Here is a 24,764-nt window from a genome sequence, read left to right as displayed (position 1 = left end):
GCCCTCCTTACAGTTAGCGGTAAAACTTTTTGTCCAAAGCTCCGCCCACAAGCCTAGGTCACCCATGCTCCCACACCATAGTTCTCCATAAAAATACTCAAGCGTGATACAAAACTGTACATAGTAACTTGACAAACCTGATGCCATGTGCAGTAGTTTCATTAGCGGGATACACTCTGATAGTGATGTGATATCGCTCTGAAGTTAATACCCCATATAAGTTAATACCCCTGCTCTAAACACGCACTTGAAACTAAAACACACATGCACAAATCAACTGAAATTGAATGTTCAGTCATGATGAACAGTGTTATAACATGGGTTAAAAGCTCCTAAAAGTTGATTTTACACAATATGCCTCTTTTAAACATGATCTTTTTGGCTTTAAAAACACAGAGGAGCTGCATGGATTTCTACTTCCTAAGTTTAAAAAGTGAAGGCCAGGCATCTTGAGCTCTGGACAGGGACGTGGAAGAAATTTGTAATGAAACAAAATCTACCCTTTAAGCATTTACACCGGCTAAAGACCCTATAATTTCCCAGTCATTTGATTCTTCAAATGATATGTTTGACTCTAATACCATTTGGCATTAGTGCTGTCAGAAATTTCAATACTAAGGAATAGACTCGATACTTGATACGATTAAAATGCTCTTTCTTTAGACAATACAGTGTAATTTTCAACTTTCTTTTCTATTCCCATGTGGTTTTATATCTGTGTAATCCCTCAGTGTCCAGTAGGTTCATAGTGGTCCATGGTGTATACTAGTCTATGTGTCTTATACTTGTTCTGATACACCTCGAGATCATTCTAAAGATAGTCAAGAAATGTTCATTTTTGTCCCATGAATGTGACTTTTTTAGTGTCGATCCTTACTATCTGATTTTCCATTTGGCACACTTACCTTCTCGGATTCCCTCCTCATCCTCCCGTGCTTTCCACCGGTGTGAACTGACCAGAGCTGGGGGAATATTTAGCTGGAGTAAGTTGCTGAAAAACACATCTTGACGGCGATTGGATTTACACACACACATACACAAGGATGGGCCCGCTGCCAGAGATCCAGTCAGACTAACACCTCACCAGAGACCCCTGCGAGCGTCCGACAAATTGAATGTGTGTAGATGGACAAGAGGGAATTAGATGAGTGGTCGTGATTGTATCCCCCGGAGGGACGTGTGTGTGTGTGCTGTGGTTAAAGAGAGTGTGTGGCAGGCGGGCGGGCAGCTGTGTGACCGGCGCGCTAAGGAGAATGTTAACCAGACAATCACCTCCATGTTATTGATCGAGATGGGACTTGGATAATTAGCAGTGCAAAAGGAGGGGCAGCCCGGGCCACTTCGGATGTTTTGATACAAGCTGTTCCCGAGTTGTACCCATTTAACTCACTGACATGATATAACGAGGAGGTTAGGAATAGCGCCACCTACTGTCTTTTATATTTGAATTCAGTCATTTACTAATGTTAATGTTAGGACTGTGAGGATTTATGTGGGACAACAGCAGAAAAGAAGTTAGTGAGTGAGTTAAGGAGGTAGCTGAAGACTTTTTTTGTATTTTATTTATTTATTTTGTTTTATATGTAAAAAGGCAGATTGAACTCATGATTCACAAGTTTAATATGACTATATAAATACAGTGTTTCTTGGTACTTTTTTCTGCATAAGTAGTTGTTTTTGCATGGACTCCCGTGCAGGTGTGGTCTTGTAAGTGCAGTTTGGGTCAGATGCACAAAGATATGTAATAGTTTTGAGAGTTTTGGCCACGCCCCCTTTTTACTCGATTAATTGATCTGCAGGACGTGTAATAACATTCGAGATTGTGTACCTGAATGATACTAGGAGCTATATTTTCTAGGGCATTACATTCCTTTTTGGATCTGCCATGGCAAACTGGTCCTAGGTGATGGGTACGAGAAGTTCACAATAACCCTATGGATAGAGCAGAAACAAGGACTGTGACGGCAGACAATATGATACAGCCAAGGCCCCACCCTGGAGCCAGGAGCCAGGAGCCAGGCCTGGGGTTGGGGCTGGAATGCAAGCGCCTGGTGGCCGGGCCTTTGCTCATTGGGCCAGGCTCACATGACACAATACGACATGAGTCCATCCTGCACTCTCCTGCAGAGGGGTCGGGTGTGAAGAGGACACAGCATGTGGCTGTAGTGACATGGAACCTCCACTTCTCTGATGGTGCCCACAGGGAGCGGAGTTATTACCTGAGAAGAGCCTTGTAAAATAAATAGATTATATTTTACAGTCTCATTTTGTTCTGATTTAGCAGCTGTACCATAGCAGTGTGTGATGTAAAGAGTATTTATCTTCACACGAATTAATTAAAATCAGGTTAAGGGCCTTTAATAGCTGTAATACCTGTAAACATTTGATTTTTCAGTTAGCGCCTTTTTGTGGTGCTGAGGGCTCTTTTTGCATTACCGTTAATCCTGACATTATTACGCAACACCTCGCCTTATTTGAATAGCTCCATAATGAGTAAATCTAAACACCACATATTTTAACAGCCAGAATTTAGCACCTGCAGTGTCCATTCAACACTTGTCAAATACAGTATACATTAGCACTAGAAATCATTATCATTCAATAGAAACACAAAACGCTCCGTCATCTTCCTCCACAGTGTCGCAGATGGCTGGAGCTATGGGCCTGAGGCAGGATGCACTCACGTAATGGACTGTTAAGTGGATATTTAAGACATATACGGATAACAAGTGCGTAATCCCTCATGTAATTGCTAAGGGCTGGCCTACTACATATTGATAGTGTAACTGTCTAGGATTGTCGATAAAACTAGTATCAAAACTAAAAACACATTTGAGCATTTGGACGACTGAGGGATTACACAGATTACACAGATGGGAATATAAAAGAAAGTACTACCATTTAATGTTGAAAATCACAGCGTTTTTTTATTGAGTATTGAGTATATTCCTTAGTATTGAAATTGAGTTTGAAATTTTAAGATTGTTTCTTTTCGTGGGAAGGAAAGCGAAAGAGGAGCATGCTAACTGCTAATTTAGATTCAAATGCCAATGTACAAAATACATATTATAAGGAATTGGGTCAAATGCACTGGGTTACAAGGACTATATTAATGAAAGTACTTTGATTTCTCTTGTACAACCTTGTATTCGGCTTTCCACATACCCTACGACCAAATACAGACTAAACCAGGTCCAAACCAACACCAAAACCATCTTATACATAAAAATCATTATTGTTATAAATCATTCATGTATTCATTACGAATGTGTTAATTTTCCATCTGGTGTATGGGCGTGTGATGTTTATTGCTTTGAAATTTCAATATAACGCAAGAATAATGTTTGCATAATTCTGACCTCTGCAAAATATATCTTAAAAAATTGCAACATATAGTGCCAGTGCCTTGGCGAAGGTCTGTGCGTTCCATCTATACGTTTACACATTCTGTCTTGTGGGCTTATCTAAGTGCTTAAAACGCTGTCTCGATCAATAATACACTATGATCTGAAGAAGCTCTCCTTATGGGCGAACCCGTGTCAGCAGCCTCATGAGACTCAATGCATATCCTCCTATATGAATGCAATATTAATACTTCTAGCTTTTAATAAGTGTAAATATTTTAATAGTCCAACATGTTCATTTGAATGCGCATGGGACTCCTCACTGATTCTGCCAGCATAAATAATATACCTTTGAACCATCGCCAATCTGACTTATTTATAGCTTTGGGAGTCAAGTGCCATGTGTAAGTAGCAACCGAGTACAAGTTTATTTAGTGATAGGATGACCTTATACCACCCCCAAGTGTTTCTGTAAATGCATGTGTAAATCAGAGCACATAAAGCCAGTATTCAGATCATTACGTTTGATAGTGTTATGCGTAAAGGACTTGTATCGTGCTGTATTTATGACACTTGCAAAATTCATTCAGGAGGTTAGCGAGTGGAACGGTCGCGTGTGCACTTCTGTCAAATGTGGGTCAGTCAGTTTGGGAGTTTACACCTGAAAAGCCTCACTCTGGCACTTTTTAGACAAGCAATAGGGTGAAGTAAAAGCATTTTGTGTGTTTTTTATTGCACGGAATATCTTATGTTAAATATGTGTCCGTACTCTGAGCGGGCTTGCGTCTCCACAAACCTGGCTCTAATTTGGCTTGTTTCCATGGTAATGATGTTCCTTTGACTACGGCATAAAAATATCTCCATAGCGAATGTCCTGAATTATAGATTTACTTTTTCGTTTCCATGCAGGTGACACGCCGCCTCTTTAAAGCTACACTGTGTTCCTTTAATGATAAGGAGCTCAAATGTAGTTTATAGTATATTTTTTCAATGAATTATGCATAAGGCAGATCATTTAGGGCTGTGCCAAAAATCGAAAGTGATCTAAACTTGGGTGGATCTCGATGATAAGGTAAAAGCGCTGTTGTTTAGGGAAAAGCTCTGAGTTGCGCTTCACTAGTTTTGACTTAAATCTGCACAATTTGACTAAAAGTTTTGCATCTCCTTCCCTCTGCCTCTGTGTGTGCGCTGTCGTCTGCCCCGTCTCCTCATGTCTGATCTCGCTCCTCACCTTTTCTCCTCTCTTTCTCCCCCCGGTTTCATCTATCATTATAATCCAAATTACGGAAAGTAAACGACCACGTTCTCACCGTGTATGAGTTCAGACCTCACTTAGTGCGCGGTGGACATGCTTTCAGGCTTCATATGTCAGACAAACGCATTCTAGACTTTATCAACGACCTTTGACCTCCCTTGGTTAAGCTTGTCAGGTGGACAACAGCTAATTAGCACCGCTTTTAAAAACACGGCGTACATCAAGTACTGAACAGTTAATGTCAGTAACAATTATGAGTGGAACGAGACACAGACACGAGGTTTTGAAATCATTAACTATACACTGAAAAAATCTGATCAGTTCATGATTTTGGAGCACATGGTTTTTTATTTGTTTTATATTTCATGTTTTGTGTTGTGAATGGATTTTTATCTATTGAAAGATTTAAAAAAAATACCAAAAAAGAAGGCTTTAAACAGATTTTAGTCAATATTTATTCATTTAAATCCTGTATTTATAAAGATTTTCACATAATTCAGAAAACATAATGAGAAAAACTGATTATTTGAACATTTTGGTGAGTATTTAAACACTAAGACCAGACGTGGTACAGTGCTGTGTTCGCTAGTGTTGACAGTCACAGATCCAGTCATTCCAGTAGTTTTATTTATTTCTTCTGCAGCTTTCTTCTTATTCTTTATTGAATGTTGACGTGGCCAATTTCTTTTTTTTTTTATCTTCACATCTCCTCTCCTCTTCTCTCTTCCCTTCAGCTTCAGCGTGCTTTAGCTACACACACATGCTACACATAGACACTCACTCATGGTTTATTTTTATTGATTATAATTGTTTGTCTTGTCTACAAACTGTCCCGTTCTGTCTTCAGTATGTCTTGTTATCAATGTGTCTTGGACTTACAATGTTGTGTTTAAAAATGGTTAACTTGTCTGTCTGGCTTTAAATAAATAAATAAAAATGAAAATAAATACAACAAAAAAAAACACTGAGACCAATTTAGCCCTGATTATTTGCATCAATATTGGTCACTACCAAATACAAACTGGGGCAGAGTTTAAAGTCTTTTAGCTACAGCTGCTCAAACATCCGCATCTCTCCAGGGCCTAGTGAAGTGTAACCCTTTCATGCCCGTGCCAAATGACAAACCGCAGGATCAAACCTCGTGAGATCATTTTTGTTCTCGCTGCACGATGTCTCGGTAGATCACCAGTTACAAAACATCACCTGATTATTTTAAGTTGATGTTTGAACTTTGTGGCTTTTCAATACAATACCTGGAGCTCACATAGTCTATGGTCTTTATTGAATTTAGACAACTGTTATAATTCCGCACCTGTACTAGCTCAGTTGTAAATGATTAGCATGCTAAGTTGTCGACATCGTCCTAGCACTGGGCTGTTACTGTTATGTGGGTCAACAAAGCTGTAGGTCTGTTTACAGTGACTGTAGCAGTGACTCCTGGGCCCTAAGTGTTGATTGAGTGCGATGCCCTAGAGCTTGGCCACTCCCGGGCCTTCACCTGCAGCTGCCACGCCTTAAAAAGACCCACCCTTGGCACTCCTTGCTGCTGGGTTCTGTCAGTGAACGTCATGCCGCCTTTGTCCTGTGGCTCTCGTGTAGTTTTAGTGCCTTTGTAAATTGAGACACTTGTCGTCCTTTGACTAGTTCTGAGACTGAGCTGTTTTGTGTTATTGTAATTTCTGTACTTTTGCTTGGTTAGCTGCATTGAAACTAACTTTTTGATAGTTTTTACTTTAACATTCCTTGCAAATTATAACTTTTGTTCTATAATTTTTCCATCATTGTTTGCTATTCCCCCCGTCCCTCGCTGAACTGGGTCATTACACCCAAAAACAAACAAAAAAAAAAAAAAAAAAAAAAAAAAAAAATATATATATATATATATATTCTAAAATGTATACTAGCAGAATTTAACACTACAATGAGTCATAGCAGTAATTTCTTCAACCCTTTACAGCTCAAATTTTATTGGAAAAACAAAAAAAGATTGACCCCAACAATTGTGCTTCCATTTTCCATAGATTATTTTCCCAGTATGTTTGAAACTCCTTTGATTCCTTTCAATATTGTTGTACATAGGAAGGAAAAATAAAATCTACTGCAACAATATCAACAGGCCTGCTTCACTTCAAACTTATAAAAGAAAAGAGTGCGTTCAAGTGTTCAAATAAAGAATTATGTCTTTTGTTTAAACAGGAGCAGAGCCCTAATTATCGGCTTATGCTGGATATAATTAGCTGATACTGTAGAAAGTGCGGCCGAGTATCTCTTATAAGAGGCAGCGTAAAGCTCTTTGCAGTTTTAGTCCTGTCAACTTAAATAAAACATAACATAGCTGGCCATTTCAGACTGGGGCTGTTCAACGAGACGATGACTGCGTTCATTACCAGGCATCTGAGTGAAAAATGGAATAGGAATGTGTTTTTATCGATCCATTTCATGTGCTAAATATTGCACCATTTTAATACCACAATAACAGCATCTAATGAGATTTGGATATTGTTTCATCGCATCTAAATTCTGATTCTTTCCAGCCGTTGTCCCATATTCACACAGCAAACACAGTCGTTTATATTGTAGTGTAAACAGACACTGGAGGCAAGCAAGTAAAGTGTCTTGCCCAAGGACAACACAATAATCTACACTAGCAAACACTCTGACTAAACAACTTCCAATTTGAATTAAACTTAAATCCTTTGGGAAAATGTGTTTTTGTAGGACATTTGAATGAAAGTGTGTGTTTTTTATGCAGCACTCCCACGTCTCATGTTGTACCAGTTTAAAAGTGCACTATGTAACTTTTCTGCTTGGAGGTTTTCTACCTGATTGTCTCCATGGAGATGTCACTGCTTTGCCTGTTATGTTTCACAGTGCAGCATTAATCTTGTCTTTTTAGCATTTATTAAATTACAGATGTTTTTATTGCTCTGAAACATCCATTCTTACTGTGTGTGCTCACTAATGCCATGCTGTGAAACATTCCAGATGAAGCAAAACATCTCCCTGGAGGCAATCAGGTGGCAGACCTTCCAACAGAAAAGTTTCATAGTGCACCTTTAATATCAGGATAACACCATATTATGAGATTTGGATGTAGTTTCGTCCCAGTGATATATTATAAGGTTCTGTTGCCATGGCAAATGCGGCGACCATCTTATGACTGGAAGAAGAGCAAAATTCTGATTGAAAATAATGTCAAAACAGGGAAAGCAAGACAGTTCTTCCTTGAACAGGAATGAAGGTCTTAGACATCACCTTTCCCCCATCTATAACTCCATCCTCAGACCCAATGCAAACAAAGGAAACAAAGAGAACATTAGAGCTATCCAGAATGCCAATAGTTGTGAAAAACAGCAAAAACAAGTACATCTTAGGCACAGTGCACGTTTAGTGTAGCTCAATAGACCTAACCTACAAACAGAATCTGAAAGCAAAAGCTGTTTCCAGTTTCAGTGTAGTTAGCTCCTCCTTTCAGTGTCCACCAATGGCAATAAACAGCTTGGATGAGCAGCGAAATGTCCAACTTTTTGTCCGGTTGACAGATTTTACTTTTGGCTTTTATTATATAAAAACAGGGATAAACAATGAATTGATTAAAGTGTTTAAATTGACATATAATGGTATACTTGTGGTCCAAATAAAGCAGGAACTCGACCTGTCTCTGTCAGGATGAAAAAATTTATAAAATAAAATCACCCTAAAAACATTGCACCGGCGTTTAGATAAAGTACAACTACAAAAAGCCCAATTATCAGTAGCAAAGGGAACATTCTTGATAGACTCACCCGTCTGCTGTAACTGGACATACTTTACTATAGGTTACCATGGTGATGATCTGTCTAGTGTCTTATTATATGTCATTGGTTTGATCCCTTCTAAACTCGTGTTATTTACATGCATTTCTCTTGTGTGTTGTCTCTGCAGTTCGCCCATGAGACAGCCCTCGTCCACGGCCAAAGTGTGCCTGGTGTGTGGGGACGAGGCGTCCGGATGCCACTACGGAGTAGTGACCTGCGGGAGCTGCAAAGTCTTCTTCAAAAGAGCAGTGGAAGGTACGAACCAAACACAACAGCAGTACTATCAGAAGGGCTTTAGACAATACCGTGGATCATTACTGTCCTGATTACAGCCAGATGTTTGGGCTCAGAAACACCTGGCTGTAATCAGGACAGTCTTGTGTTATGTCACCAACTACTGGAAATTGCTACTGATGAGGTTTATCCCAACACAAAGCATGCAAATCCCTCCTGGTTTTCATAGAAGTGCCAGTGTCAGTTGTAACATCATTGATTTGTAGAAGTGGTAGAGTAGCTAAGTATTGTACTCATATAAGATAGAGTAATGTAAAATAATAACATAATATTACTCAAGTAGAAGTACAAAGTAGTGGTCCAAGAAAAACTATGACTCAAGTAACTAAAAGAGTAAATGTCGGGACGTAACATCTGATTTATAATTTCAAGTTAATGTAATTTGAACATGAAATATTGCACAGAATGTGGTATTTTCAAAGGACAGACAGAGCAGTGTGAAAAAAGACACTATATCTGAAGAAGCGGAGCATCAAACACAAATCATTTCATACTGTCAACATGCAGCTTTTGTCACTTATAGACTTACTCTCAACAGGTAGAGTAACCAAAACTTTTATTCAAGTAAGAGTACTCTTACTTCATTAAAAATCAGTAAATGTAAGAGAGTACTACCCACCTCTGATGATTTGACTAACATTAATCGTAGTGTACAATTCCTCCACAGCTGCTGTATGACAAATGTGTCCAGCCATATGCCATCCTTCTATATTATATATTTTAGCCTTACAGATGTTCAATCAAACAGAAACGAGTCAATGATAATCGTGTTTTACTTTGGTAGCAGCTGCTGTAAGTGAGAAACAACTGTACGTGTTAATTATTTGTGTTGTAAAATACATTTCAGAAAGAAACTGTATTCTTATAACTTCTGTTTGTCTTTCATCTGACAATAATTACCTACTTTTTGCCTTTAAAGAGCTTAGCATCAACATGTGTTGTGATAAAGAAGTGGACTAAGTGAGTGTCACCCATAGCATTCCAGCGCTCCAGTCAAATGCTCGTTGAGGCTAGAGCTATTCTGCCAATTTGGAGAAGAGGTGCATCTTAGGAATTCCGACCGCAAGTATCATAGCAACCAAAGAGCCATTCCAGAGCGAGGCTGTTGAAGGTAACGCCCCTTCCTGCCCGCACTGCTGGTTTAGTAGAGAGTGGGCGCTTAGCAACACTGTCAATCAAACATGTTGCTAACGCTAGCGGGAGCAAAATGACGACACTCACTGCAGCAGTTACAGAGAGACGGGTGACAGTTTTCCAATGTAAAGTGAATTGGAGTCAGTGGAGCCTGAAGCGTGTCCATGCTCACTTTTTATCTGCCACGCAGGCGCTAGCAGGTTAGCTATGTCCATTTATATATACAGTCTATGGTTGTGATATAAAGTATTATAATCCTAATTTAAATTATTGTATATATTTAGTCAGTAAATTTTATATTTGTGCTGGTTTTGTCTTCGTTAACCTTTGACAAGGTTGTAAATACTTCATGCATTTGTTTGAACAGTATGTGAGAATAAACGGAGCTCAACAGCCCCGCCCACTTCAAAGTCTGCTCTGGTTCCAAACTATTTATCCAAAAAAGAAAAAAAGTACCAAAAAAGGAATTCTACTCGTAAATACCAACAATAATACCAAATCTGCAGCTAGTTCGCTTCACTCCTTTCGGCTGTTGTCCCATAAAAATCCTCATAATCTAAATTCCATCTGTTCTGCAATATTTATACTCACATGGATTTATAAACCAGTGACAGTGTGAATCGACTCTGGAGGTAGGATCGTGAAGTGTCTTGCCCAAGAGCACAACAACAGTATCTCAGTATCTGTAAACCCTCAACATCTGAACATCTGTTAATTGGATTTTATTGTATTAAACAGAAACCAACACTGGATCTTTAAAAATGCAACATTATAATTCTGTATTCAACATCAAATTTTACACATATTATTCAACCGTAGCTTCTGTTTGATTCGTAGTGAAAAGCCCGTGTTTTCGCTCCAGCTCTTGTATAACAAACACAGGTAATACCGTGGGGAGAATGAGCAGTCACTATAATGTGCTTTTCAACCGTGAGGCTAGTGCCCGGAGCGTTGGCCTAGCTCGTTTTAGCTCAAGTACACAACTCACTGTAAAACAAAGAATAAAAATGAACGTAAACAAGCCCAGAACCAGCACTGACCCAGCCTGGAGGCGTGTCCCGGGACCACGGCAACTATTGGCCAATCAGATCACAGTTTAAGACGACGGTGATGTATTGAATGGACGTTGCCATTGGTGTTGGCTGCGTGAGGAATGGGGATGTGTTCAAGAGCTTGGTGTGGTTTGAAGTGATATATTTTTATGACACAAGCTCAGGCCCGGTTAGAATTCATATAAACTATTATTGGATTGTAAAGTGCGTAATGTAAGTCAATCCAGAGCTTATTATGTTTTATATGGTATTGTGGGGATTGGACATACAAGCCAAGTCTACTCTATCCTCACAGTGACCTATTGTTAATGTGTCCCTCCTACTGTATTTTTCTATTTTATTTTAATTTAAATTTTTATTCCAAACATGATATTCTTGTAATGACTAATTGTAGTTTTACTAGGGATGTAGCTGTATCGAAATTGCAATGTTACTATTATGTCCTGAGCATTTTTCTATAATCTATGACACTCGTGGATCATTATGTGAAAATTTGGACATTTTAAATCACAATATTCATGTAAATCGATTTAATAAAAGAAACAAGTCCTCTGCCAGTGGGAGTTGACGTTGCTATAAACATCATCACAACAAAGAGCCGTGGAGCTGTCAGTCACTCCTATGGATAGCTGCACATCACACTAAAGAAAAGCTGATTTAGATTTAGATTAAGAAAAACAAATTGGAGAACAAATTGCATACGTCACAGTGGCTATATGCATACATATACATACATATATACACTTCTTGCAGATAAACACCAAACTTGCTCCTCAGTGTGGCATTAAATCTCGTGACATGTACTCAGTTGTAAGTGTTTTTGTTGATTAAAATCCTTTCTGTGAGCAAGCCCGCCTCTCCACAGATGTAATTTGTAACTTTGCCTGATTGCCTGTTCGTCTCCATTAAAAAAGATCCATTTAATGCCATACAAATCTATAACACCTCCATGGAGTTACGCAGGTGATGGACCCGCTACCGGAAAAGTTTCACAGATTAGCTTTAAAGTTCATTTGACAGATTAATATGTTTTTCTATTTATGACTGATTGTGTCTGTGGTAAATATTTATTATAGTTTTATATCAGTTAATTGGCAGTTTGTGAAGAAAAGTAGAAAACAAAAAGATAGGAAACAGAGGAAGTAGTGATGTGTAGTTTTTCTGACAGTGTACACATTGATTTAACAAATGAAAGGTGCTGTTGTTTATTTTGATCAGTCTAATCAACTAAACTGATGTTTTATTTAAACTTGTGCCCTCTGTTTACACGGTGCTGATAGTCACATCTGGAGGGACAGAAATGAGGATGTAGCTCTGGTTGCCATGGTAATGTGCTAGCGTCTGTAGCCAAAAATGTTGTATTTTTGACTGTTTTATGTTTTATTTTTGGTGTGAGGTGAGCTAAGGCTGTAGGTGACAAATCTTTTTAAAGTTACTTCTGCTAGGATGTTATCTAACCCAAAAACAATTCCTAACCATAACCAATTTCCTCACTTTAACTGTTCCTAAACTTACCCAAACCCTAACCTTAAATCAGACTTTTTGTGCTTGTGTCTGCTAAACAGCTATAATCTATGACACCCGTGGATCTTTATGTTTTAATTGCTCAAATTAATTGCTTAAATCGTAATATTCATCTAAAACAACTTAATAAAAGAAGTAAGTCTGCTGACGTCCGCGTTAGAAAACTGTGGAGCCCAATGGGAGTAGGCACGGAACGAAACTGAAATTATTACCATTACCATGACGATTAACGATTATATCATGATAATTATTAAAGTTGCTGACAGTTTAAAAATGCTATAGATATTAGTAGTTAGAATTTTAATGTTATGAATAAGTTCCATGTTTAAACAACTTTTATATAATTGTACTTTGCTATCAATGAAAACAACAACATCAATGATCTAACGAGGGAAAAGTTATGGATAAGTCGCTTTTTCTGCACATTCTGGTGAACAATGGCGATTATCTTTGTCGGCGATTATCACGACTATATAAAATGTCCCATGACCGATTATTGTCAACCCTTTTTATCACAATAAACGATATTAATATTGTTTATTGTCTAATCCCTAAATGGGAGCTGACGAGGCGGCAAAAACACCATCTCAACAAAGAGTCGGCACATCTGATTAGATAGATGCATATTGTTTTACTTTGTAACAAAAATGACTATGCGACTCTGCCGAACTCTTCCTGAAATTGAACATCAAAGTGGCAAGTGTTCGGTAATATGGCGTCTTGAAAATAAGTGAATAAAGATTACCCAAACATGCTCGAATCACTCTGAATACAACTTCAGGTGAGTAAATGCTGAGGGAAAACAACTATAACATGGCTAAACGCTCTGAAAAGTCCATTTTGCAGAATAGGTCTGCTTTAACCAATTCCCAAACCCTAACATTCACCTTAAACTGTTTCATCACTTTAAATGACCAATCACAGCAGACGTTCCTCCCTCTCGACTCCACATTCTAGGATGAACCTGTTAACATTATGGTTTCTCGGTAAGTTATGAAACTAACTCTTATGTCACATCTGTTATCCATGTCCTTCACTAAAACAGCAGAACTAGAAAAGCTAGGGAAGCTCGTTAGTAAAATATTCTGTGAACTGTTTAGGTATGTAAATGAAGTATGTTATGCAGTGAAAAGAGCAGCCTAACCTGGCATTAGCACTTTAAAGAGGCGAGTATATAACATAGTCTATCTGCACTCTCCTCTGACTAAAACCCTTGAAAATGGCCCATTAAAACCAACAAGGGCAGCTCCGCACGTGAGGATGAAGTCATGAAGTCTATTGGTGACGTGTACGGCCGCGTTACCTCGCACGACCTCTCCTACAGCTGCTGCTAAGGTGCTAACGCCCGCTAACGTTCGGCGCGGGAAGGGACAGGAACAGGATACAGAAGGGGGTGGGAAGGACAGTAAAAAGTCAGACGGAGAGATAAAAAAATAAAAAAAAAACGGAGGAGAGGGGAAAGAAGTGATGTGTCAGCAGAGAGGTGGAAGTCGGACGTGAGGAGACGCTGGCGGAGGAGGAGTCTGCAGGCTGAAGGAGAATACAAAACCGGGGATATGCTAGTTTTAGCTCGGTTGTGGCTCATTAGTCCGCTAACTGGCCACGTAAGTATGGATAAAGTTGCGGACAACAAATTACATGAGATACTGCGCGGTGTGAAATGAGTGATTAAAGGAGGTGCTGTAACGGTACTTCAAATACCAATACTCAAGTAGAAGTACTAAGCAGTGGTTCAAGAAATTGCCAACGAAGGGTAAAAAAGTGGGAAGCTAGCCTACAGAATATAAATAATGAACAAAATCTGGTGTTTACTAAATCATATCTGAAGGAGCGGTGCAAGTAACTCAAATGTTCAGAAGATTTACATAAGACTAAAGCTTACGTCAATTGTGGATTTACTCATAGTGTGAAGATTAACCAAAACTTTTACTTAAGTAAGAGTACCGTTACTTCAATTAAAAAATTACTCAAGTAGGATTAAAAATATACTGCTAGCAGGGCCGGCCCTAGCTTTCAGGGGACCCTAAGCTGATTTTGGGGCCCCTGACTGTGGATGCCTCCTGGTTCAGCTATTGGTGATTCACTTTTGACAACATTATGACTCTGCTCTCATCACCTTGACTTGTTTTAAAGGGATATTTAGGATGCTGTAAACACACAAGCCCTATTTCCAATAAAAGTTTATAAATTTTTTTTATTATTTTCAATATAAATGTATGGGCTCTTGGGGGCCCTCTGGTGGCTTCGGGCCCCCAAACAGCTGCTTAGTCTGCTTATAGGCTGGACCGGCCCTGGCAACTAGAAAAGTATAATTAAAAAGTGAGTAAATTTAATAGTACTGTGCACCTCTGGTTCTGAAGAATGACTTTACTTTAAGCCTGTTCATTTATTGTTTGCTTTACCAATACCACGTGTAGCTGATTTCTATTATATTCACTCTAATTAAGCGGGATCACATAGAAGAAAATATTATGGTCTGGACTTGTTCTATGCATGTGTGTGGAGCAACCTGTCAGGAGCGCCAGCAACCGCAAAGCATGAAGCAACTGGGGGCCGCATAAAGACTCTGTGTCAGGGTAATATATGAAGAGTACAGCTGGAGACGCAGTATCTGGAGAATGCAGAATCAGGAAAGAACCCATCCAAAAACAAGACAAGCATTCTGCCTTTTGTCAGTTTGATTTTCTAACTTTCTGTTGGTTAAATCGTCTACTTTCTGAAGCCTTGTTGTTGTGATTTTGGGCTGTAAAAAATAAAATAATGAATTGAATCAACAGCACACATAAAGGCCTCCACACGGATAAGGAAGCCTGGAGCTGGAGGCGAGACATTGAGCTAGCTTTGACAGTGGTACTGAAACACAGAACAAAACAGCTGTCGTTGCTGGTTGTAGTGGAAATGCTTTAATTTGGTACACTATGTAGAAAGGCCCCCCCGCGGATAAGGAATTGAAACTGCGACTGGGGACGAGACTACTATGCTACCACTAATTATTATTAACATTTGTATATTATAGTCACGCTCAGATATCTACAGGGACTATCAACCGCTGTTCCTTCTGGCAAACGATTCTGACTGGGGGGGTATTATGCAAAATTGTGTTTTTTGTTGTTTTCTACCATGTTATAACGTTGTTTCCTCAAAGCCTGAAGAGGTTTTAAATGTCAATCCATACATCTATACATCTATGTTTAAGCATTTTAGCGATATCTCTTATTCGAACCCTCCTTATGGTTAATTATAAGATTCTGTGCAAAGCTCCGCCCACAAGCCTGCGTCACCCACACTCTCACGCGACAATTAAATATAATACTCCATAAATATACAAAAACACAATACAAAACTGTACACAGCGACTTGACAAACCTGATGCGATGTGCAGTAGTTTCATTAGCGGTGCATTGTAATGTGATAGCGCTCTGAAGGGGGAGTGGCTTAGTGTGGAGAGCAAAGGTAAGGGAGACTCAGTGCATTTTAAAAACAATAAAAGGAAACATAATGATCTGAATATACTATACCCCCTCTGCACGACAAGGACCACTAGACTACACAATATCTGTCACATATCGATGCTTGATCTGAATTTCGATGTTTGTTACCCGATAATGACATTAAATAAATCGAATCTGCAGAAGAAAACATGCCATTTTTGTTGTGAAAGTATTTATTTATCGATTCACCGAGCTTCTGTACGTCTGTCACAATCTATTTCTCCCCATACTCTTTTCATGTGTCGCTGTAAACAAACCTGGCGAGCCGCTAATCACCTTCAACGAATCTCAAATGATTCTTTTATGCCTCGCCAGTAAAACAGTGGCTCCCCCTCACCCCCCTCCGTCTATCTTTCTCTTTCTATCCCTCCATCTCCATCCATCACCACACTAAAGACTAAAGTTTGTTGATATAGGACAGCTGCAACCAATAAAATGCGTGCATGTGGACTTGATTTGATTTATTTTTTTCTATTTGCCCCGGGCATGTGAACGTTCCTCATAGCAACCCCACTTCCACTTCCACTTCACCTCTCTCCTTTCACCCAAGACCCCACCGATGCCCCCCACTTTGTCCCACCGAAGTGCCTGGTTGTGGTTTCCATGGCGCTGTTGGTCTTAATCTCCAAATCTCAGCTGCTTTTGAACTGGAACTCGCTATAGGGGAAGGAGGAGGTCATCTGAGGACACGTCTGGAGCCGGAGCCGGTTCGATTGGCGACTCCGCGGGCCAATGGGAGGGCAGGGTTGTGCATTCAGGGATCGCGTGTCAACAGCTGTAGAGGAGGAGAGGGCGGGATGATGGCTTCGGGCGTGAGTGTTTTGGACTTGGGAAATTCTTTGATCGCAGTGTGAGCTATGTTTTAACCAGTTGGAGGTCTGGCATTCTGCGTTCTAAAGTTATGCTAGTACGCTACAGTGTTAGCTGTGTTTGTCGGCGTGTAGCTCCTGCGCTATCTGTGCGAACCTATACATGTTCACCATTTGTAACGTTAATTAATAGGTCAATACAACAGAATCTGGCTTGTTTTTAAAATGTGACCTCATGGTTTCAGATGGAGGGATGGGCTCTACTATGGGATATTCACTGTTTTGGAAAGAAATATCCAAACATGTGATCCCCAAATGCTCAAATGTTTAAAGGGCCCATGTTATGCAATTTTCTGATCTGTTATAATGTCATTTCCTCATCAAAAACATACCTGGAGTTGTATTTTGTATTTTGTTTCAAGTTTAACTCACAAACCCAGTACATTTAGACTGAGTGCGTTTCAAACTGAAAACTGTCTGTTCCACCTTGTGATGTCATGTGGTGATACAGGAAGTGCTCCACTGTGTTTTTAAACTCCACACAGCTTCACTAGAATCATTTGGATCATTTCAGCTCTGGAATTGTCGATCTCTACTGAACAAAAGTTAAAAATGAGCTGTTAACTTGAAAACTAACACTACATGACGTCACAAAGGTGGAACAGAGCAGTTTGAGCTTTGGAGGTGTAGACAGACTAATAAACCAGGATGTGTATGAAAACACAACTCTGGGTGTGTGTTTTGAACATTATAACATAACTTAATTCTCACAAGAGTCAATTTTGTGTAATATAGGACGTTAAACCTTATAAATATTTTTTTGAGATTGTCATTACTGCATTAATGATATATCGTTCAGAATGATAGTAATTGCAGGGGGTAGGTACTTTTCTGTTTTGTCTATCTCTTGGCTTTGTGTGTATATGTTTTAAGGACTGTCTGGAAAATCTCTAAATAAATCATACATTAAAAAATGAGAAAGAGAATGACAGTAATTGCAATTCAAAACAAAACAATATTTTTTAAAGTGATTTTACGGTAGACTGCTTTTTGATTGTATTAATAATAAAGGCACATTATGTAACCTTTCTGTTGGAGGGTCTGCCACCTGCTTGTTTTGTTTTTATCGCTGAAAGATACCTTGAAAACACACGTTTTAGCGGGCTTGCCTCTTCACAGACCTGACCTGTGATCTGGCGAAGCGATAAAATCTCCATGGAGACAGGCAGGTGGCAGACAGTTCAACAGGAAAGTTACACAGGGCAGCTTTTATATGTGTCTACATTATGTAAAAACCCCTGTTGATAGTTTTATAAGTGATGGGGGTGAGGAGTTTTGTATTGATACTGCTACTACAACTGTGAATACTACTGAAAGGCGATAATGTCTCCACAGGCCAGACTCTCCCTGTGTCTCTGAGCTCCTTTCTGTCCATGTCCCAGTAGAACTTTGAGATCAGCCGACCAGATGATTTTGGATGTTCCAAGGTCTCAGCTAAACACTGGAGGGGACCGGGCTTTAGCTGTAGCTGGTCCCAGACTCTGGAACAGTCTCCCTCTGGGTATTAACACAGACCGATCTTTAAATAGTTTAAAATCTTTGTTCAAAACTCATTTGTTTGCACTGGCTTTTAACACGAGCTTAGCGGGAGTTATGTATTGTGGTGTTTTATCATGTTTTTGCATGTTTTGTTTTATAGGATTACACTTTATAAAGCCTTTGTGCAGCACTTTGGGTTGTTAAAATGTGTTTTATAAATACATTTGACTTTATTTGACAATTTAATACATGATAGATGGAACAATCATTTTTTGGAGGGGGTACATTGTAAATAAAGTCCCCAACTACATGGTAAAGGTACAGTGTATATTTGGGGACTTCAGTATTATCATCTATCTTGTATATTTTCTTGTACAAACCTGTTACTAATTTCTCCTTCCTTGCTCAAATGACTGTCAATTGACTTTTGTTTGTGTATCTTTCTTCAGAGATAGGAGAGACAGGAGACTAGACCCAGGAAGGTCTCAGCAGTGAGCCGGACGCTGACAGCAGAATCAGTTTATTATTACCCAAGTGGAGACATTAGGCACAAGATAACAGCTTCTATTTCTACCCGCGTTTAAGCTTCACGGAGCCGTGCAGACAGACCGACCTAATAGTGAGCTCCTCGTCCACAACAGCTGCTTGTGTTTTGTCCCAAACCATGGACATTCAGAGCGCGCTTGACCCGCGGCGTCAACAATTACGTCTCACAGCAGCTTTTTTTAGTTTCCCATTGTTCTCGGGTGTAATTTAGGAGCCTGGAAAATGATAGTCACTGATTTTACCAAACGTTTGGTCAATAGACTTTTTACAAGCGAGGACCAAAAGCGAGACGGATCCACTGAAGCGTTTTTAACTTATATGAGTATTGGCAAGAAAAAGGAGTTTATTTGTATAGCACAGTTTGTACACAATGTAATCCAAAGTGCTTTACAGAATAAGAAAGGCATTAAAAGCACAATACAAACTAATCAACACATAAATAATCATCATAAAATTAACAAAAGTGCAGAATAAAAGTGTTTCCTCCTGCTGGTGCCCAGAGTCAGGGCTAAACATGTAGAATCAGCGTTTCAGTTTTATGCAGCTAAAACCTGTGAATGTGAAAAACAGAACTAGTTCATTTCAAACGATTTGTAGTAGATGGTAGATAGTAACACATTTTGAAGTGCGGTATAATGCTGAAGTAAATATAGACGTTAAACGATAATATTGAATCCAGAAACAACCAGAAATATCCCCCAAAATGTATTCTAAATGTACAAAACTAAAAAAAAAAAGAGCTGCAAAAATTAAACAACTGATTGCAGCACTTAAGTAATTAGTTTGTATCTATAATGACTCATAGAATTGATTTATTCAACCTTCTACAGCTCAAATCTCATTGTAGCACAGAAAAATAATCAAAACTTTTCCAGTAGTACAAAGAAAAAGTGCCCATGATAAATACTGACCGCCATTAATATTAAGTCCATATAGTATTTATAGTGACAGGCCTAGATTGTAGTAATCCAAAGTTATTCCTCGCATCCCAATTATTCACAACTTTCTGGCCAGAGAGCAGTTTTGCAACTAATAACCAGCATGCTAACAGCGCACGAGCCTTACTTTCGGGTTTGCGGTCAATTAAAACGCTTCATAATTAAATGCACACAGCACGAGATCTTATTTTGACCCTAAGAGCTGCTTTTACAACATACTGTTATGTCTGTGTAATCTCTCAACCGTCCAGGTCTGATCCATAGTAAAAGACAAAGTTAAATCTGTCAAAACGTCGTAGGAGTGAAGACGTTTCGCTGCTCGTCCAAGCCGCTTCTTCAGTTCTGGTCAGGTTGGACATGGCCAAACTTATTTTAGCTGTCGATCAAACCTGTTGCTAACACTAGGGGGAGTGACATCTGGGAAAGAAGGCGCCTCATTCATCTGTTATTAATGTTCATGTCTTGATTTACTTTACGAACACAACTGCGAAATAGAAATACCAGGATCATTAACCATAAAAAAAGCTTAATACAAACATTTTAAGACCAAATTGTCGAGGCTCACTGCAGCATTTACAGAGAGAGGGGTGACAATTTTTCAATGTAAAGTTAATTAGAGCCAGAGTCAATGGAGCCAGAAGCGCGCCCATGCTCACTTCCTATTTGGAGCACTGCGGCTAGCGGGTTAGCTATGTCCATTTATATATACAGTCTGTGGTCCAAGGTCAATGCGTTATTAAAATAACCTTGAATTACTGTATTCTCAGAACTGGATTCTTAAAAAAGTAAATGTTTTCTAGCTGAACTTTGGTCTCTAATCTTGGTTATGACCTTCACTTTTACAAAGAAATTGATTGAAATATATCTATCACTGAGATAAGAAGATAAAATATCTTTCTGAAAAAATCTGTCTTTTTTTGTCCAGAATTGAATTTTTGTGTTTTATTATGGATCATACCTGGACGTCTGAGGATTACACAGACAACTTTCTGAAATCAACAAATACCATATACCATTTGAGACAAGCTGACGTCATTAGCTATGTAAGGAAAGGAAAGTTTATTTGTACAGCACAGTTTGTACACAAAGTAATTCGAAGTGCTTTACAGAATAAGAAGGACACTGAAATCACAATACAACAAATCAAAACATAAATAATCATCATAAACTTAACATTAAAAGAGAAGAGTGCAGGATAAAAATCTTTCAGTCGCATGCACAGTTAAAAAGAACAGTTTGGAGCCTGGATTTAAACATCGTCAAAATAGAGGCCTGTCTCATATCTTCAGGAAGACTGTTCCAGGTTTTAGGAAGTCCTCAGAGTGTGAGATGGTTCATATGGCTCTAACATGTGAGAGATATACTTTAGTGCTGCCCCATGGAGAGACTCGTATGCTCTATAGATTCAAAACATTTCCATCGCTAGAATTCTAAAATCATTTGCGCTCATTTTAAGACAGTTGGCCTCAAGAAATAGAGACGGAGGTAACCCATGTAAAATAGAAGTAAAGAGTGGGGCGCACATTGTTGGAGCAGGAAATCGATCTTGTGTAACTGAGTCTGGTGGAGTCTAGTTCATTAGACGCAGCCTGCAAACAGAAACTCTAAACAATCTGTGCTTAGTTTCAATGTGGTTAGCTCGTCCCTTCAGACAGATATAAGGCAGTGTCCAGCAGGAATCTGACCAGAACTGAAGAAGCGGCTTGAATGAGCAGTGAAACATCTTCACTCCTACGACTTTTTGTCCAGTTGACAGATTTAAATCATATCTATAGCACATGTGCTGTGGCCAGTGGTGGATGAAGTACTGAATTTTGTTACTTAAATAAAAGTACAGATAAAGATGTAAAAAGTTACTCAAGTAAAAGTGTCACATGTATTTAAGTACTTGTTTAAAAATGTACTTTAAGAGTATCAAGTAAAAGTATCTCATAGTGTTGTACAATTCTCAAAGCATTAAATGTAGTGATATTGATTTAAAACATACACATATTTAAGCTAACAGTAGCAATATGAATCAATTTATTCATTTTTCTTATGAATTTTGTGCATTTATTTTTGTTTCCTCAAAACTGAAGCTTGAAAACTATAGTCAGACGATGTTTCCACGAACATGGTAAAAATAACCCCTCTAATCATATGAAAAGTACTTGTAACTTTTCTGTCCAGATAAAAAATATAGTGGAGTAGAAAGTACAAATACTGCGCTCAAGTGTAGTTAAGTAAAAGTAAAAAGTATCCACTGTAAAATGTACTTCTGTAAAGCACTGATGCCAAAAAATTCTACTTATCTCCAGTACTTTACCAGGAGCGGTGCCAGACATTTTTGGTTGGAGGAGCTAAGGGAGATCTAAGGTCTTCAATAGCCTCGTTTCCATAGGGTCGTTAGCTTGGTCGCTCCCTAAATGTCATTAGCACCATTTAGTGATTTATAAATGCTAATATGAAATTCGTTTTTTATTGGAGTCTCAACTTTGAACAACATTTTTAGTCGAGACTAGATGTGCTATGAAAGTGGAGTAAAAATCTTTGGGGGGGCTATGGGGGTACACTGACCGTTCTAGAGGAGGCCAGTGCCCCCTCAAGCCCCCCTTCCCCCTCCCTGGCACCGCCCCTGTGCTCTAAAAATTGTATTTCGTTATCTTCCTCCACTGGCTGTGACCAAACCTCTATGCCACAGCGCAGAGACAGTTGTGCTAGTTTATGGAGTTTACATTTCCAGAAATAAATCAAGAAAAAAGATAACTATAATAATCAAATAACCCAGTGTTTAGATTTGATGTTTGGCGTGAGTTTACAGCACAACAGAAATCTGATCTGATCAAAAACACCTGGGAACATGTGTCAGGGAATCAGTGAATTTATTTTATTAACTGTTGCATTTTGAGGACAAGGTACGTTGAATTTTAAAAACCTTTCAACCTGTAACACATTATATTTCATGTTTGCCTCCGCCACATAAGTTTTTTGTTTTTTTTTGCATAATGTTTCGTGTCAAAACCTGTGTGAACAATCAGGCATTTGACATTTCAGTAATTAGATAACACTAGAAATCCGATAATCAGATTTTTGCCGTGCATTTAAACTGGGCCAGTGTCTCCCCACTCTTCAAACGCCATGAGGTCCTGTGTTTCAGCGTACACTACCAGTCAAATGCTTATTTCCATGATTATTTACATTATAGATTCTCACTGAACTTGTGTAACTTGTTTTAGACTTCACAAAATGACCATCCTTTGCTTTAATCACTGCTTTGGTTTTCTGGCATTTCTCGATGCTGACAAAACACAGCTGTGGAGTGAAAACCATTTCAGGAGACTTCATCAAGACGCTCAGTGAGAGAAGGCCAAAGGTTTGCAGCACTGTCCACAAAGCAAAGGGTGGATACTTTGAGAATTTGAACAGAAAACATAAAAAATATATATATTTAGTTCAGTTACAGTAGTCTTTCACTATATCGCTGTTCATCTTTCGCGGTCTCGGTGTTTTTTTACATGCTTTTTTACAGTGTATGAGCGTGGACTGTGTTCTGCGTCCTGATTGGCTGTTTGACTGTAGACCATTGTCCATTAGTCTCCTCCGTGCCGTGTCTCCTGTACAGTACAGAATGTGTTCAGACAAATTTACATAAACGTTGGATCGCAGTGTGACTCTGAAGTGCTGTATGTTTGCAATTTGACTTCTCCCCGACAAAACCCACAATGTCGATGAAATGTTCTGCACCGACAAAGGCGCCTACGAAGGTTTGAACTTTGAGAGAGTTTAAACAAGAGAGAAATGTGAGAAAATGTTAATGCCTGTGTGAGAAAAGTGTATAAAGTGTGTGGTGAGGGGTTTTACAGCTGCAAAACAGATAATTGTAAAAAATAAAGCTGACTACTTTACGATTTCGCCTATTGCGGGTTATTTTTTTAGAACATAACCCCCACAATAAACCAGGGACCACTGTATTTCACTTTTTTATATCTTGCAGTATAGTCAATGTCTTCAGTATGTATCTAAAACGTAGAAAGTAGTAACCACAAAGAAAAGAAACACTGAACGAGACGGTGCGTTCAAACTTCTGACTGGTAGCGTATGTGTTGCTTGCAGGAGAAGTCGAGGTAGTGGAGAGCAGGGCACATTACAACACTCAGGCCTCTCAGGAAACAGCTCTTGAATGTGTTAAAGTGATGCACGTCGCCGCTGACAGACACGGCTGTGCTCTGAGGGCTGTGTGTAGATTGGAGGATCATTAGCAGAGAAGAGGCTTGAGTAGACTCCATTCAAACTCTAAAGTACATCTCAAAGGACTGTGAGTGCGTTGGAAGTCAAGATCAAGTTTGCAAACTACAGAAATATTCATTTATTTACTTATTGTCATGTCATGTATGCGTTTTTCCTTCCCTTGTTGTTAGCATCCTCTGCAGATATCTAAATGGAAGTAGCATTGTATATTTCTATTGCACTAAAATAGATTTGTCTTGATGGTTTATTTTTGATTATTCACAACTTTCAAGCCAGAGGGGAGTTTTACGTTCACGGTGATGCTAATAACAACTAATAACTGGCATGCTAACAGCGCAACAACCTGACTTCCTGGTTTGCGGTCAATAAAAATGCTTTAAAATATGGGCCAGATATATAGACATAGCATTGAGTTAATGATGAGTGTAGGTATGGATAATTCAGTCTAATTTAAAAGTTAATTATAACAAAAATACAAAAATATAATAATAATAATAATAATAATAATAATAATAATAATAATAATAATAATAATAATAATAATAATAATAATAATAATAATGGACTACAATTGGAAGATCCAGAATAATCATACTATAATGTCCTTTTTTAAATGACTAAACATTGTGTGTACCTGCTCACTCTGTAGCTTACACCTCGACAAACACGTTCTGAAATGCACTTCATATCGCAGTATTTTCTCAACTGTCAGAGCGCCAGGGGATGGGTTTAAAATGCTCCGTGAACTGAGGCTTCTTTTTGAAAAGTACAGTACAGCAATACAGTATTTGTCAGAAAAATTGAAATTCAAAAT

At 38.8% G+C, this 24,764-nt stretch overlaps 1 protein-coding gene across 1 annotated transcript in view; it reads left to right on the top strand.

Annotated features, from left to right (window-relative positions):
- Positions 1–24,764, top strand: part of nr3c2 (nuclear receptor subfamily 3, group C, member 2) — a 164,502-nt gene that overhangs the window by 81,459 nt on the left and 58,279 nt on the right. Inside the window, exon 3 of the mRNA XM_033991838.2 lies at positions 8,524–8,651. Within this exon, the coding sequence (XP_033847729.2) occupies positions 8,524–8,651 (128 nt within the window). The remainder of the gene's footprint in view (positions 1–8,523; positions 8,652–24,764) is intronic.

This window comes from Periophthalmus magnuspinnatus, chromosome 1 (assembly GCF_009829125.3).
Source record: "Periophthalmus magnuspinnatus isolate fPerMag1 chromosome 1, fPerMag1.2.pri, whole genome shotgun sequence".
Classification (NCBI taxonomy): Eukaryota; Metazoa; Chordata; class Actinopteri; order Gobiiformes; family Gobiidae; genus Periophthalmus; species Periophthalmus magnuspinnatus.
The sequence above is the reverse complement of the archived record's forward strand: the minus strand, read 5'-3'. Positions and strand labels throughout refer to the sequence as shown.